At 41.1% G+C, this 12,294-nt stretch overlaps 1 protein-coding gene across 1 annotated transcript in view; it reads right to left on the bottom strand.

The window, feature by feature from the left end:
- The window catches only part of TNFAIP6 (TNF alpha induced protein 6), a 30,987-nt gene extending 19,920 nt beyond the window's left edge, over positions 1–11,067 (bottom strand). Inside the window, exon 1 of the mRNA XM_054971678.1 lies at positions 10,743–11,067. Coding sequence (XP_054827653.1) covers positions 10,743–10,836 — 94 coding nt within the window. The 5' untranslated portion in view covers positions 10,837–11,067. The remainder of the gene's footprint in view (positions 1–10,742) is intronic.
- Between the last annotated feature and the right edge of the window lie 1,227 nt (positions 11,068–12,294).

The following is a 12,294-nucleotide window of genomic DNA, read 5'->3' as shown; positions in this document are numbered from 1 at the left end:
CTGACTCCTCTTCAGTAGCCCCTTGTGGTCCATAATGCCATTCCAGTTCATGTAGTGGAAGTGGACAGACAATCTCCCTCCCTCCCCAGGTGCCAGCTGCAGCTGGGGTTGCTTGTCCCAATTGGCAGCAGTTTTGAGGCATTGGGCTGAATCCTCTGGGGGGAGCTGTGCTGTCTGGGTGGTTCACCCCCACTTTTTGAGGTTCCCTTAAAGGATCTGGGGGGAACAGAGGGTACATGCCTGGGCTGGCCATTGCAGGGCTGTTGTGGTCATGTATGGTTGGGTGCTACACCCCCTGCCACCCCATGGTGCCCGACAGGTGGGCTGGGGAATGCATCAGGGGGCTGTTCAATGTAACGAATTCATTGCCCAATGCTGCACCAATGCTCCAATGGCTGTAATCAATAAAGTTGTGGCCTGTTTTCCTCCAAAGATGGTGTGTCATGTATTTTTTGCCCCGGCACCAGCTTCACAATTAGCGTATATTAGAGGATAAATTCTTTCTGAATCCACAACAAAATTCCTTTTTTGAGGAAATTCTCTACTATGGTAGGTACATTGATGATGTGGCCATTATTTTGAGAGATGGCAGTAATGCTGAGGGGTTAGCCACATGGATGAATTCAGTGGACGTTAATATTAAGTTTTCTTGGCACTATAGCCCCGATGAAATCCATTTTTTGGATGTATGCATTTACAAAAGAATAGGAGGGAAGTTAGGCGTGAAACCTTACAGAAAGCCTACCGATAGGTTTGCTTATTTGCATTACACCTCTCATCATTCCAAAAGCCTTATCGAGAATATCCCATATGGCCAATTCTTAAGATGAAAACGTAATTCTACCTCCTTTGAAGAGTATAGTAGGGAATCTTCTTGAGTAGAGAGGGCATTTATACAACGAGGTTACCCACAGGAAGTGGTCAGAAAAGCTAGATTAAAATCCTATTTGATTTCCAGGGACAGTTTGTTGGCTCCAACCACTAGGTATGATGAGGATAGAATTACATGGTCCATGGAGTTTTCTAGTTTGGCTCCCGAGATCATTAGAGTCATCAGGAAAAACTGGCACATATTGAAATTCATTCCAGGGTGTGCCGCCCCACCATTAGTGGGGCTAAGAAAAACGAAAAGCATTAAGGATTTAGTGGTACATACAGACTTCAAACAAAAAACCACATCTGGCAATTTGCCAGTGGGACACTTTAAATGTGGTCACTGTAACATATGTGACCTTTCAGTTAATCTCACAGATATAATTAATCCCATTACAGGTAAGAATCTTTACAGCAAAAGTTTTTCAACATGTGTTACTTCACAGGTTGTTTATGTTATACGTTGCTCATGTGGGTTACTTTACGTAGGGAGTACCACTAGACAGCTTAAACTGTGAATCCAAGAACACATGTCCCGAATCAGAACCAAATCTTTGGAAGCACCCCTAAGCCAGCATTTTGATCAATTCCATACCCATGAACGAGAATTTGTTTTTTCTGTGCTCCAGACAGTGGACCCTAAACAATCTGTTAACACGCACAGGATGTTGCTACAGTTGGAAGCGCAGTGGATTGTCCGATTAAATAGCCTTGCACCCCATGGGCTGAACCTTGAGGTGGATTTTTCTCCATTTCTGGGCTAATAAAAACAAATTGGCATTTTACAGTTATTTTTTTGTAACATCATAGCCTGGCCCCTTTAAATTGAAGGCACTGGGTAATAATGAATATAACGTTAAATAGTGGATGTAGTCAGCACTACTCCACCCCGTGTAGTAAAATCATTCGGGAACAGAAGCTTCTAAGAGAAGAGTAGCAGTAGCAGACCATAATTGGTGAGTTTTTTACTGTAATGTTTGTATTTGCAAGGTCTGTTTAAATGTAATTTGCATGTATTGTTAAAGTAACTTTGTTTTTGGGAAAGGGGATTCCTTGTACCTATGCAAAAGAGAAAAGCATCAATAGCAGACAATAATTGGTGAACATCTCTCTCTGTAAAAACATTTGTTATGATTTCTGCATGGCTGTATATACCAGCAAGGGCAGTTTAAATATAATTCACATGTGTGGTTAAAGTAACTTTGGCTTTTGGAAATGAGACACTTTGTAACTATGTAACACTATTTGGCACACTGGTTATTTTGAATGATGTATTCCTTCATTTATTTTAGATTTACATGTGGCTTCTATGTAAAAGAGAAAAATAACAATAGCAGATTATAATTGGTGAGTGTTTCTCTTTGTAAAAACATTTGCTATGATTTCTGCATGGCTGTATACACTAGCAAGGGCAGTTTAAATGAAATTTGTATGTGTGGTTAAAGTGACTTTGGTTTTTGGAAGTAAGAGACCTTGTAACCATGCAAGACCGTTTGGCACACTGGCTATTTCAAATGATGTATTCTTTTGTTTATTTTAGATTTATATGTGGCTTATGACAAAGCACATTGTGCGAAACGGGTCCTAATTTCCAAGCCGGCAAACCTGTTGCCACCTCCAGCTGGGAGTTTGGGAATTCTTCACAACTCCTCGGTTGACATTGGCTTACTGTGCCTTACAATTGAGTGCCTTATATTTGAGTTTCGATAGCAAGAACATTAAACTTCTTTGTACGTAGTCCTGTTCTTCATCTTCATTCCATTTTGTTTGGGACCACCCCCTCTTGGATTTGCTCTTCTATATTTTCCTTGGCCAATAGAAAAAGAATTTCCCTCAATCCTTTGATCTAAGCTTCCTTCTCAGCCTTGCCTTCATCAGTGCCAAAGCCCCGATCCTGATGACGCATCCCTTTTCCAAGGCCAACTTTCGTGCCTGGAGTTCCAGTTACGGAGCTCCAGTCTCCTGCATCATTTGGCCCTTAATCTTGTTTGGTATGTTCATGAGTAAAGCACAAACAGTTTACACACTAGCCATTTTCTTTAGCTGCAACCACAAGGCAAGGATTCTCTGTTATGCATTCATGGCCAGTGTGAATGCAGAAGTATTCACATTAGCAAAGGAACATTTGCACACAAGTCTCTGGCACCCTTTACTCCACCAAGCACCATTTCCTCAACATTTTTCCCTACCTCACCACTGGAGGGCTTTTTAAAAAATGCTACACCCCCTAATTTGAGACCTGCTACAGCACGAAAGCATTAAAATGTTACACCATAATAGTGCTATAGAAATTACTGATTTTCTAATAAAGCCCTCAAAAATCCCTCTAATGATACGGCAGGAAAATAATGGCCAGACAGAGGGAAAATGGCACTAAATTCAATTAAACAGATCTCATAAAATTAACATCAAATGGACTTAAAACTTATTTTTTCAAAAACAGCTTATGCTGTCATAGTTATTAAAATACACCCTCCCCATTTCTGCTAAATTTTATGGAAGACAAACTATGCTACTTAGACTCGACTTTGGAATATTATTTGCAATTGCTACAGAAACTGGGCAGCCTTTGTCTTTGTGAAACATTCCTGTGGGTGGTCTAGATCTACGGAGAGTAATCAGAAAAGTCAGTTTCTTTTACTGGCTTGTAAAAATTAGTTTGATAGTACATCCTTCTGCCTTTGTACATCATCTTTGGCTGCTTCCACAAGGAGTTTTTTCTGCTTCCAAAGTGGATTCCCACCCCCCTTTTGGAGCATCCACAGGACATTGTGTTCTAATCCTCTCTTTTCCAGTAGTTCAGTGGTTGGGATGCAAATCAGCACTCTGCTGGTTAGAATCCCACTACTGCCATGAGCTCAGTTGGTGGTCTTGGGTATGCCACTCTTCTCACCCCCAGCTCCCCAGCACTGACTTTATTCACTGCTTTGAGTGGGGCACTCATCTGTATAGAAGAGTGGTATATAAGTACAATTATTATTATTATTATTCCAGTCTTCTTGGTAAGAATGCATGATAAGTACATTATCATGTGGCTTGAACATAAAACTACACATTTTCAAAGGTTCTGCCCACACTGAAGCAATTTTCTTGCAGTCATACCCATTATCCTTGCTGTGCAAGCAGAGGATTTTTGTAAATCAAGTCAGTCATTGCTATAACCCTAAACAGCCCTATAGCCTACAGCAATTACTAATTTGAAAATCCTCAAAAAACAGAAGGGAAAAAATGCTGGGGAAAAGGCAGCAGAGAGGGGCCGATGCAGAGAAGTGCTCAGAAAACTTTTGAGTGGAAGCTCCCTTTCCAATGCAAAAGTTTCTGCATTCATGGCAACAATAAAAGCAACATGGAGAGAATCCTCGCTGTTACTCGCTTTGATTTACTATTTGGGGAGGGGCTGAGGCTCAGTGGTAGAGCATCTGCCTGATACACAGAAGGTCTGAGGTTCAATCCCCATCACCTCCACCTAAGAGGACCAGGCAGCAGGGAATGTGAAAGACTTCTACTTGAGACCCTGGAGAGCTGCTGTCAGTCTGAATAGACAACACTGATCTAGACAGACCAAAGTGCTGATTCAGTGTAAGGCAGCTTCGTGTGTTCGTGTATGTGTATATATACCAGGTTGTACAAAATAACCAAGGCTAGGAGCCCCCAAACTTTCTTGTTGCCAAACCAGACCTTGACACTCCCTCTCTATCCCACTTCATTTCTCTTTTATCTCTGCTAGTTTCCAACGCTGCTGCTTCTTCCTCCCCAATGACACTATCATGGTCCTTCTCGTTCCCTCCACAAGAGCCCATTTTTCTGACTCTCAGACCATGTCCACACAAACAGTTTCTAACTCACAAAGCAACTTTAAGTCCTTCAAAATCTTTAATACTGAAGCTGTTTGCATTTGTGGCCCACAAAAGATGTTGGGATGAATCCAACCACCCTCCGAGGAGCCTTCTTAAATGAATAATCCTCCCACAGAAGAGCTACTTAGATTAGAGAAAGTGTCCTCAGAGCTAAGCTACAAGAGACAAATTACATGAGGAGGAGCACGTGAAGGGAGTCGCAATGTTAGCTGGGAGTTTTAAAAGAGATCGGAAGACTTTGCCAATTTCCCCTCTCTACAGAGCTGGAAGATGACTGCTCAGAAGATTTGTTTATTTCCTCCTCCTCTCTTAGAAGGGGAGGTGAAACTGACAGAGCCTTCTGGAGGCAAAGAGGGAATTAACAAACCCTCTGAGCAATTATCTCTCTGGCTCAGTAGAGAGGGGAAATTAACAAAGCCTTCTGATCTCTTTTAAAACTCAGCTTTCCACCTAACATTGCTACTCCCTTCACATTCTCCTCCTTATGTAATTTGTCTCTTGTAGCTTGGCTCTTAGATTGGAAGAAGGCTTCAAACTTTGCTCAGTGGAGCAGCAAGATAGGTGTAGTATCCACCCCCGTATGTTATTTGTAAGGTATTTGCCATGAAAAGCTGTACGTGTATTACATAATTTGATCAGCAACTTGTATAAAACAGTGATGCTGCTGATATATGGGTTGGGCTGAGATGAAACAAAACCAGCTGAAAATGAAGGGGTTGTGTGGTTACATTTGGCCAAAATCACATGAGCTTCACACACATTGCTAACTGACTAGCAGTGCAATCCTAAGCAGAGTTACACCCTTCCGTGTCCACTGATGCCAACGATCTTTAAAGGGTATAACTCTGCTGAAGATTGCACTATAAATAGTGTAATATTAAAATGTCTGAGTTCTCACTAGTGACTTCACAGGTAGGGTAACTGATGACGTAGATCAAACCAAGTTTGATCTTAACTTTTAAAAGATGTAAAATTCTAATTCTTGCCCTGTTTTGTGTATGAATTTTGCCAAAGTGAGGCCTGCTCTTCCTCTTCCCAGAATGTCTTTTTTCCACCAGAGAGTAATATAAAAAGCAGAGCCAAGAATAACTTTGAGGTATATCCCAAGTGAACATAGTATGCCTGGGGGAAAATCCCAGTCTTATATAACCTGATCTTAATATTTTGTGAAGAGTATAGAAATATAGAATCCCCTTCTGAAGAACACCTAGACAATGACCTAACATTGATTATATTGTGCAATCTGCTGTCTTAGTGGGAAAGATGGACTCTAAACAGACAAATAAATAAATAAAACTTTACAACATCCTTTCCTCAGACTTTGTAACTGCCACCATCTCCACATCCTGCTACAAAAGTAAAATCTGTGGTTTCTGGTAGTTTTTATTTTGGGACATTGTATATTGTAATGAGACTATATTCTCATATTTCCCTTTCTAGAGAATAGTTGAGAATGGAAATATGAAAGGAAATTTTTGCTTCTTTAAAGCAAACAATAAAGAAGTCCTAGTTTGCATATTTATTAGAAACTAGGACTTCTTTATTGTCCTTTCTACTCGTATTCTTGAATTGCTAGGAGGGCCACACTTGAACCACTTAGAATATGTGGCTCGTAAACCAGTTTCATTTTGTGAATCTCATTAAGTATCCTTCATTCATGAATATATACTCATATATATAATTATTATCCAGAAGCGCATACATATTATAGATACTATTTGCTGTGCCATGAGTCATTCGCATCTGTGTGTATGCAAACTCAGGGCATATTTATAAAGATGTTTATCCACGCACACCCCCTTCCATTTAAGAAATGAGGGGTTTTATTGCTGGCACCATAGAGCAGGAAAGTCCCAGCTGGATGCTATTATGTCCCCTCAAATAGCTGGCTCTGAGGAAATCATTATCCCAGGGAGTCTTGGAAGAAACGCTTCTCAAATGTTCCATGCAGATCCAAAGCCCATCTGTCCGCTTAGGAATGTTTATGCTTGCATGTAGAACAAGCATTAAAAAGGATTAATACTTGGAGAGTAAGCCTTTCATGATTGAAATTCAAACTTGATTGTATCTAGAACATCAAAGATATGAACCTCAGAAACATATGACGACTGGTCTAGCAAACATCCTCTCCAAGCTTCTATTGAGATTTGGTTGCTATTCCTGTCCCTGATGCTATACAGAAGAGAAAGTATGAACCAAACTTCTCTAATTCATACATCCAGGTTAGTGTGTGTCAAAAGCTTCTTTTTGTGTAAGAGACAATGTGTGTGTGGTCAACATATAAAAATATTCTAATTAAGCAAAGGGGTTCAGCCTATTTATTTCTAGAAAATATATTTACTTTCTAGAAAAAATATTTACTTATCGAACAAATTTAATACACACAACATGCAAATTGTGAAACAGATCCCCAACATCTTTTTAAAAAAGAAAATCTGCCCAAGGTTGCAGTTTGGAGTGGAAAAGTGGTGGGCAGAGAATGGCTGAAGGGTTCCCCTTTCTACTTCTTCACTCCAAAGTAACTAGGGTTGCCAACTCTAAGTTGGGCAAATTCCTGGAGATTTGGGGGGTGGATCCTAGGGATGACAGGGTTTGGGGAGGGGAGGGTAAGATATAATGCCACTGAGTTTACCCTCCAAAGTAGCCATTTTCTCCAAGGGAACTGATCTGGAGAAAATCAGTTTGCAATCTCGGGAGATCTACCAGCCTCACCTGGAGGTTGGCAACCATAAAAGTAACCCATTCTCAAGTGGCTTTCCTGGGTGGGTGGTGCAATGATCAGAGCTCTGCTATGCAGATTTGTATGTCTCAAACCAGCCCATAAATAGGGAGGGGTGGCATGGTGCCCAGGAAAGGCAATGCTCTGTTGACCCTGCAAGGGAAGAAGGCCATTTCCCAAGTTTATGCCATGCTTGATCATTTCAGAAGCTTTATACCATTTGTTGGTCGAAGAGGATAATGTTGCATACTTTATGGTCTTTTGAAGAAGGCTCAAGGCCAAGCTAGAAATGAGGTTAGAAGTTCTTTTTCCAGATCTCCAAGTATTTTCAAAACGGCAATTATCAGGTTCCCAATTTGGATTGGGACTGCTGTGCAATGGAAGTGGAAGTGGGTGGCAGGGTTGAGGAAGATGGTAGTTAAGGTTAAGCCTTCTCCCAGCTCTGTTTTTCCATTCTAAAACAGCCCCACGAAGCAGCTTTTTGCCCTGTTTCCACAGCTCCCTGAGACCACTATACAATGGAAAATGGTGCATGGGGGCTATTTCACTCCTTTCTTTATACCACAGTCCCAATCAGAATTAGGGTCCTGTACTCCCAGTAATTACATTTTTTAAAATGTTGGGAGCTCTGGACTAGGTACTCTCCAAGTTTTATCTGGAGTAGTCCTGTGTATACACTATTTTGAAAAGCTCGCTTAGGCAGCTGTCAGCCATATACTATAAGGGTCTTGATTCAGATCTTATCATCCCTGACACAATAGATTTGTGCCACAGCAACAATACCAACAGGTGTTGGATTACGCAAGACTGAGCCAAATAGTCCTTCCAGAGTTGCCTTCATTGCAGGTGCCACTTGGCTCAGTTTGCTCCAGGGCTGTGTTAAAATCCCAGTTTGTTCCTGTTCCTTCTACTCTGTTCAAGAAAAGATAGAAGCCTTCCTCCAGCCTCAGGTGTGTTCCTTTGACACAAGTAGCTCTTGCTGGTGGATGAGAAGCTTAAGCTGAATGGCTCCATAGCATAGCAAACTTTGCTTAGTATAATAGTAGGTCATTATCATTTGGAATGGTTAATAGTTTAACACGGTAGTCAGATGAAATTTTTTTGCTTGTTGTATTACTTTTGGTCTGTCTGTCTCTGACCTTCTCCTGGATCTAAATGTTATAGAAGGACTTAAGCCAAGCCTGAATTTGGCTAAATCATTTATGAAAAATATTTTTATCCCCCTTTTCCCTGTACATTCATAAACTTATTACACATCAATTCAATTATTTATTTTTAGTCTAGGCCAGCCAGTCAGCATGAGATGGAACAGAGATGGTGTTATTGGCTACATTAACTCTGAGACATGCTGTCTAAAGTTTTTGTAATCTTTCCCAATCCTTCTGTAGTGTACATAGCGGGAAAGTTCATTTACTATGTTTTGATGTTATTCATTAACAGCAGGAACGTCAAATCCTTGTTTTAGATCCAAAAGCAAGCCAACTGAACTTTCTCCTTTGAAGCTTAATCAATGTTTTGTTATTGGACAGGCATAGGAGCAATTTTTCCTTATTTATTTACATACTTCATTTATACACCACCTTTCTCCCCAAACGGGACCCAAAGTGGCTTACATCATTGTCTTCTCCTTCATTTTATCCTCACGACAACCCTATGAGACAAGTTATGCAGAGAGAGTGTGATTGGCCCTAGGTACCCAGCAAACTTCCATGGCAGAGTGGGGATTCAAACTTGGGTTTATCATATCCTAATCCAACACTCTACCCACTATACTACACTGGTTCTCCATATTCCTGTTCCACAGTGCTTGATAAGGTTTTTCAAAGGATATTAACACAGTTGGCTAAATATTGTGGTTAATTGCCTGGGAGCATTACTGGTCCAGCAGGTCAGAAGCTGCAGCATTACCATGGGAACAGACCCTGCTATATTGCCAATAAACATAGTATCCCATTTTCAGAAGTTATTAGAGCACCATGGATATGGATCAAGTTCCTAAAGTGCCCCAATAATAAATTATAGCATTCCAGATTCGGAGAGCATAGCTAATGCAGATATAATACTGGCTCCCTGGAAATGTTGTTTGGCAAACAGGTAGCCAGCCTTGAGGCCATATTTTTCTTCTTAGATTTGGGTTGCATCTACACATCATCAGATATTGCAGAGAAAGAAAACCCAGTCCCTTGGGAATGGAAACAACTTTCAGGGGAGGGTAAAGAGGGCTTATTTTTCACTGCCAAAGGATCACCAAAAGGGCATCAACCTTTGGGTCTCTGTCCTGGGAAGCTACAAGAGCAATTACAGTACAATCCTAAGCAGAGTTATACCCTTCTAAGTCCATTGAAGTCAATAGGCTTAGAAAGACGCAACTCTGCTTAGGATGCTACTGTTATAATGTGCTCTTCTCTTAAGGTTTTGTTTCATAAACTGCCCTGAAGACTTTATGGTCATAAGGTAGGGTGAAAATATTTCTTATAGACAAATTAATAAAAACACCTATCTTACTTTATTTATACCCATCCCCTGAAGGAGCAGTTAATGAAGTATGAATCAAATGAATATCCTTCTGTGACACTGTGTAGGGGACACAACAAAAGCTTTCTGTGCATAAATCCTTAACCCACATGCCAGTTCAGAATTTAGGGAATATACAGGGCCTAAATCCTTATCACTGACTGCTGCAGGCAGGGATGGGTAAATGTACATTAAGGCATCATAATATGGGAGTAAGTGAAATTGCACAGCAGGGGGCCAGCTGATAACTTACGGGCCTGCTGTTTTGGGGGTGGCAGCCCCAAATACACCGCCATGCTTGGGACTGCCTAGAGAGACAATGACTAAGATATTGTACAAGCTCATAAGACGAATTCAGCTGCTCTGAAACATTGTACAACCATTTTTTTAAACAATGCATATTTTCCAAACTTTTTTAATACAAGGAATTTCATATATGTGTAAGCTAAAGAATGGCATGTATCATGTGCAGCTGTTTCTTTTTAAGTTCTTATGCGCTTCCATCTCTAGGGGTCTAGCTTTCAATTCAGTCCAGGTTTTCAGATAGTATACTTTCTGTTCCTTGTATTTCACATTTGTTCTTTTACATAAATAAAAAGCTCCCCTCCCCCCCTTTTTAAAAAAAGTAAAATTAAGAACATTAGGACAAACCATGTAATTATTCCCCATTCAGTTAAAGGTGCTGTCTTTATACACAGTCATTTTTTGTAGAGATATAACAAAGAACAGCTATTTCCGTAGCCAAGGGTGAATTGTACGCATGCAAAATTCTGTCTTACCTAACCAAATCGAATTGTGGAGAACTCCATCCTTGAATCCCCAACCAGGAGCTCTCTCCCACAGCAAGGCAAAGAAAAAGGGGAACACAACCATGTCTTTTGTTGCCGTTTTTTGCAGTCACTGCTGATGTGGTCTGGAAAAGCCCTGCTCGCAGCTGCTTACTCTAGTGAAACATCTGGTTGCCAGATCTTAAATAGTACTTTCATTGGTGAGGTAAGCAAGCCTGCTCCAATTGAATATGTTGTAGTATTGCTCACAATTAAATCTGATCCCTGAGTTTTGTTAGTCTGACTCATTTTATGTCTCCCTTACATGAGTGTCCAAAGTCTACGGCAGCCAAGTCACTGTTTAAATCCTAATTTGCCAAAGCAAACAGACATCTTTTTTTTTTGTAAACCTTCAAGTTCTTAACACTGAAATGGTGAGCTGCATTCATACAACTTTGTTCTCCTTGTGTGTCACATGATCATTTGGTTGTGTAACCTCCTAGCCTTCACTAGAAAAGTTTATCATTTCCCCTTGAGCAAGGAGACACTAATCGGCAATCACTTAGGGCATGCCAAGTAGTCATTCAATAGTCCATGAATGTTTATGTTACAATAAAAATGTGTTAGTTTCTAAGGTGTCCCAAGACTCCCATTTTTTCCCTCAATGTATCAATGGTCATGTGAAATGGTTTATAGGTGTATATAGCATAATAGCTATGCTGACACATATTCTTCACATGTCCGGAAACGCAATGTTAGCCAGGAAGTGTAGTTTTAAATGATAAAGCCGGCGGAGATCTCTCCAGAGGGGACGGATTCTCTCATAGCCCTCTGCTGCCTCTGGCATGCTGGAGTGTCTCCCCTTTTGGAGCCTTTGCCCTCTCAGGCTCAGTTAATTCAAAGTTTTAAGCAGCAAGGGGGGCAGGGCAAAGGCTCTGGAAGTGGAGACACTCTGGCATGTCAGAGGTGGTGGAGGGCTGTGAGAGAATCCATCCTCTCCGGAGTGATCTCTGTTGGCACTGTCTTTTAAAACTACACTTCCTGGCTAACATTGCGTCTTCCGGCACTTGACGAACACGTGCTGAGGCGTCTCGTGTAGAGAGACTCTGAATCAAGATAGTCTACCAAGGTCAGTATTATCTACTCTGACTTGCAGAGGTTCTCCAAGTAGAGGTCTTTCCCTTGACCCTACTACCTTACATGCTAAGGACTGAGCTGGGGACTTCCTGCATGCAAAGCAGGTGCTTTACTATTGAGCCACATCCCCTCCCCAAATTTACCTCCTGCACTTCCTGGGATCTTTTCATTAAACTCTGCGTCCTTCCTTCTCTATAACAATCACATTATGTGTTGTTACACCCTTTCCTGCATGATGGCCCCTATCCATTGTAAAGTGGTTGCTGCAGGATAAACGGGCTGGAGGAAGCTGTAGGCATAGGCCTATGAGGTTCCCTGCTTGCTCTGATCACCATCTTCCTGCCTAACACCCTGAGAATTAGCTATCCTGAACAAAATGCCATTATGTAGGAGAGTTAATTCTGGATCAATGAAAAGCCTCCAGCAT

Source organism: Eublepharis macularius, chromosome 2 (assembly GCF_028583425.1).
Source record: "Eublepharis macularius isolate TG4126 chromosome 2, MPM_Emac_v1.0, whole genome shotgun sequence".
NCBI classification, from domain to species: Eukaryota; Metazoa; Chordata; class Lepidosauria; order Squamata; family Eublepharidae; genus Eublepharis; species Eublepharis macularius.
Note: the sequence above shows the minus strand (reverse complement) of the source record. Positions and strands in the feature narration are given on the sequence as shown.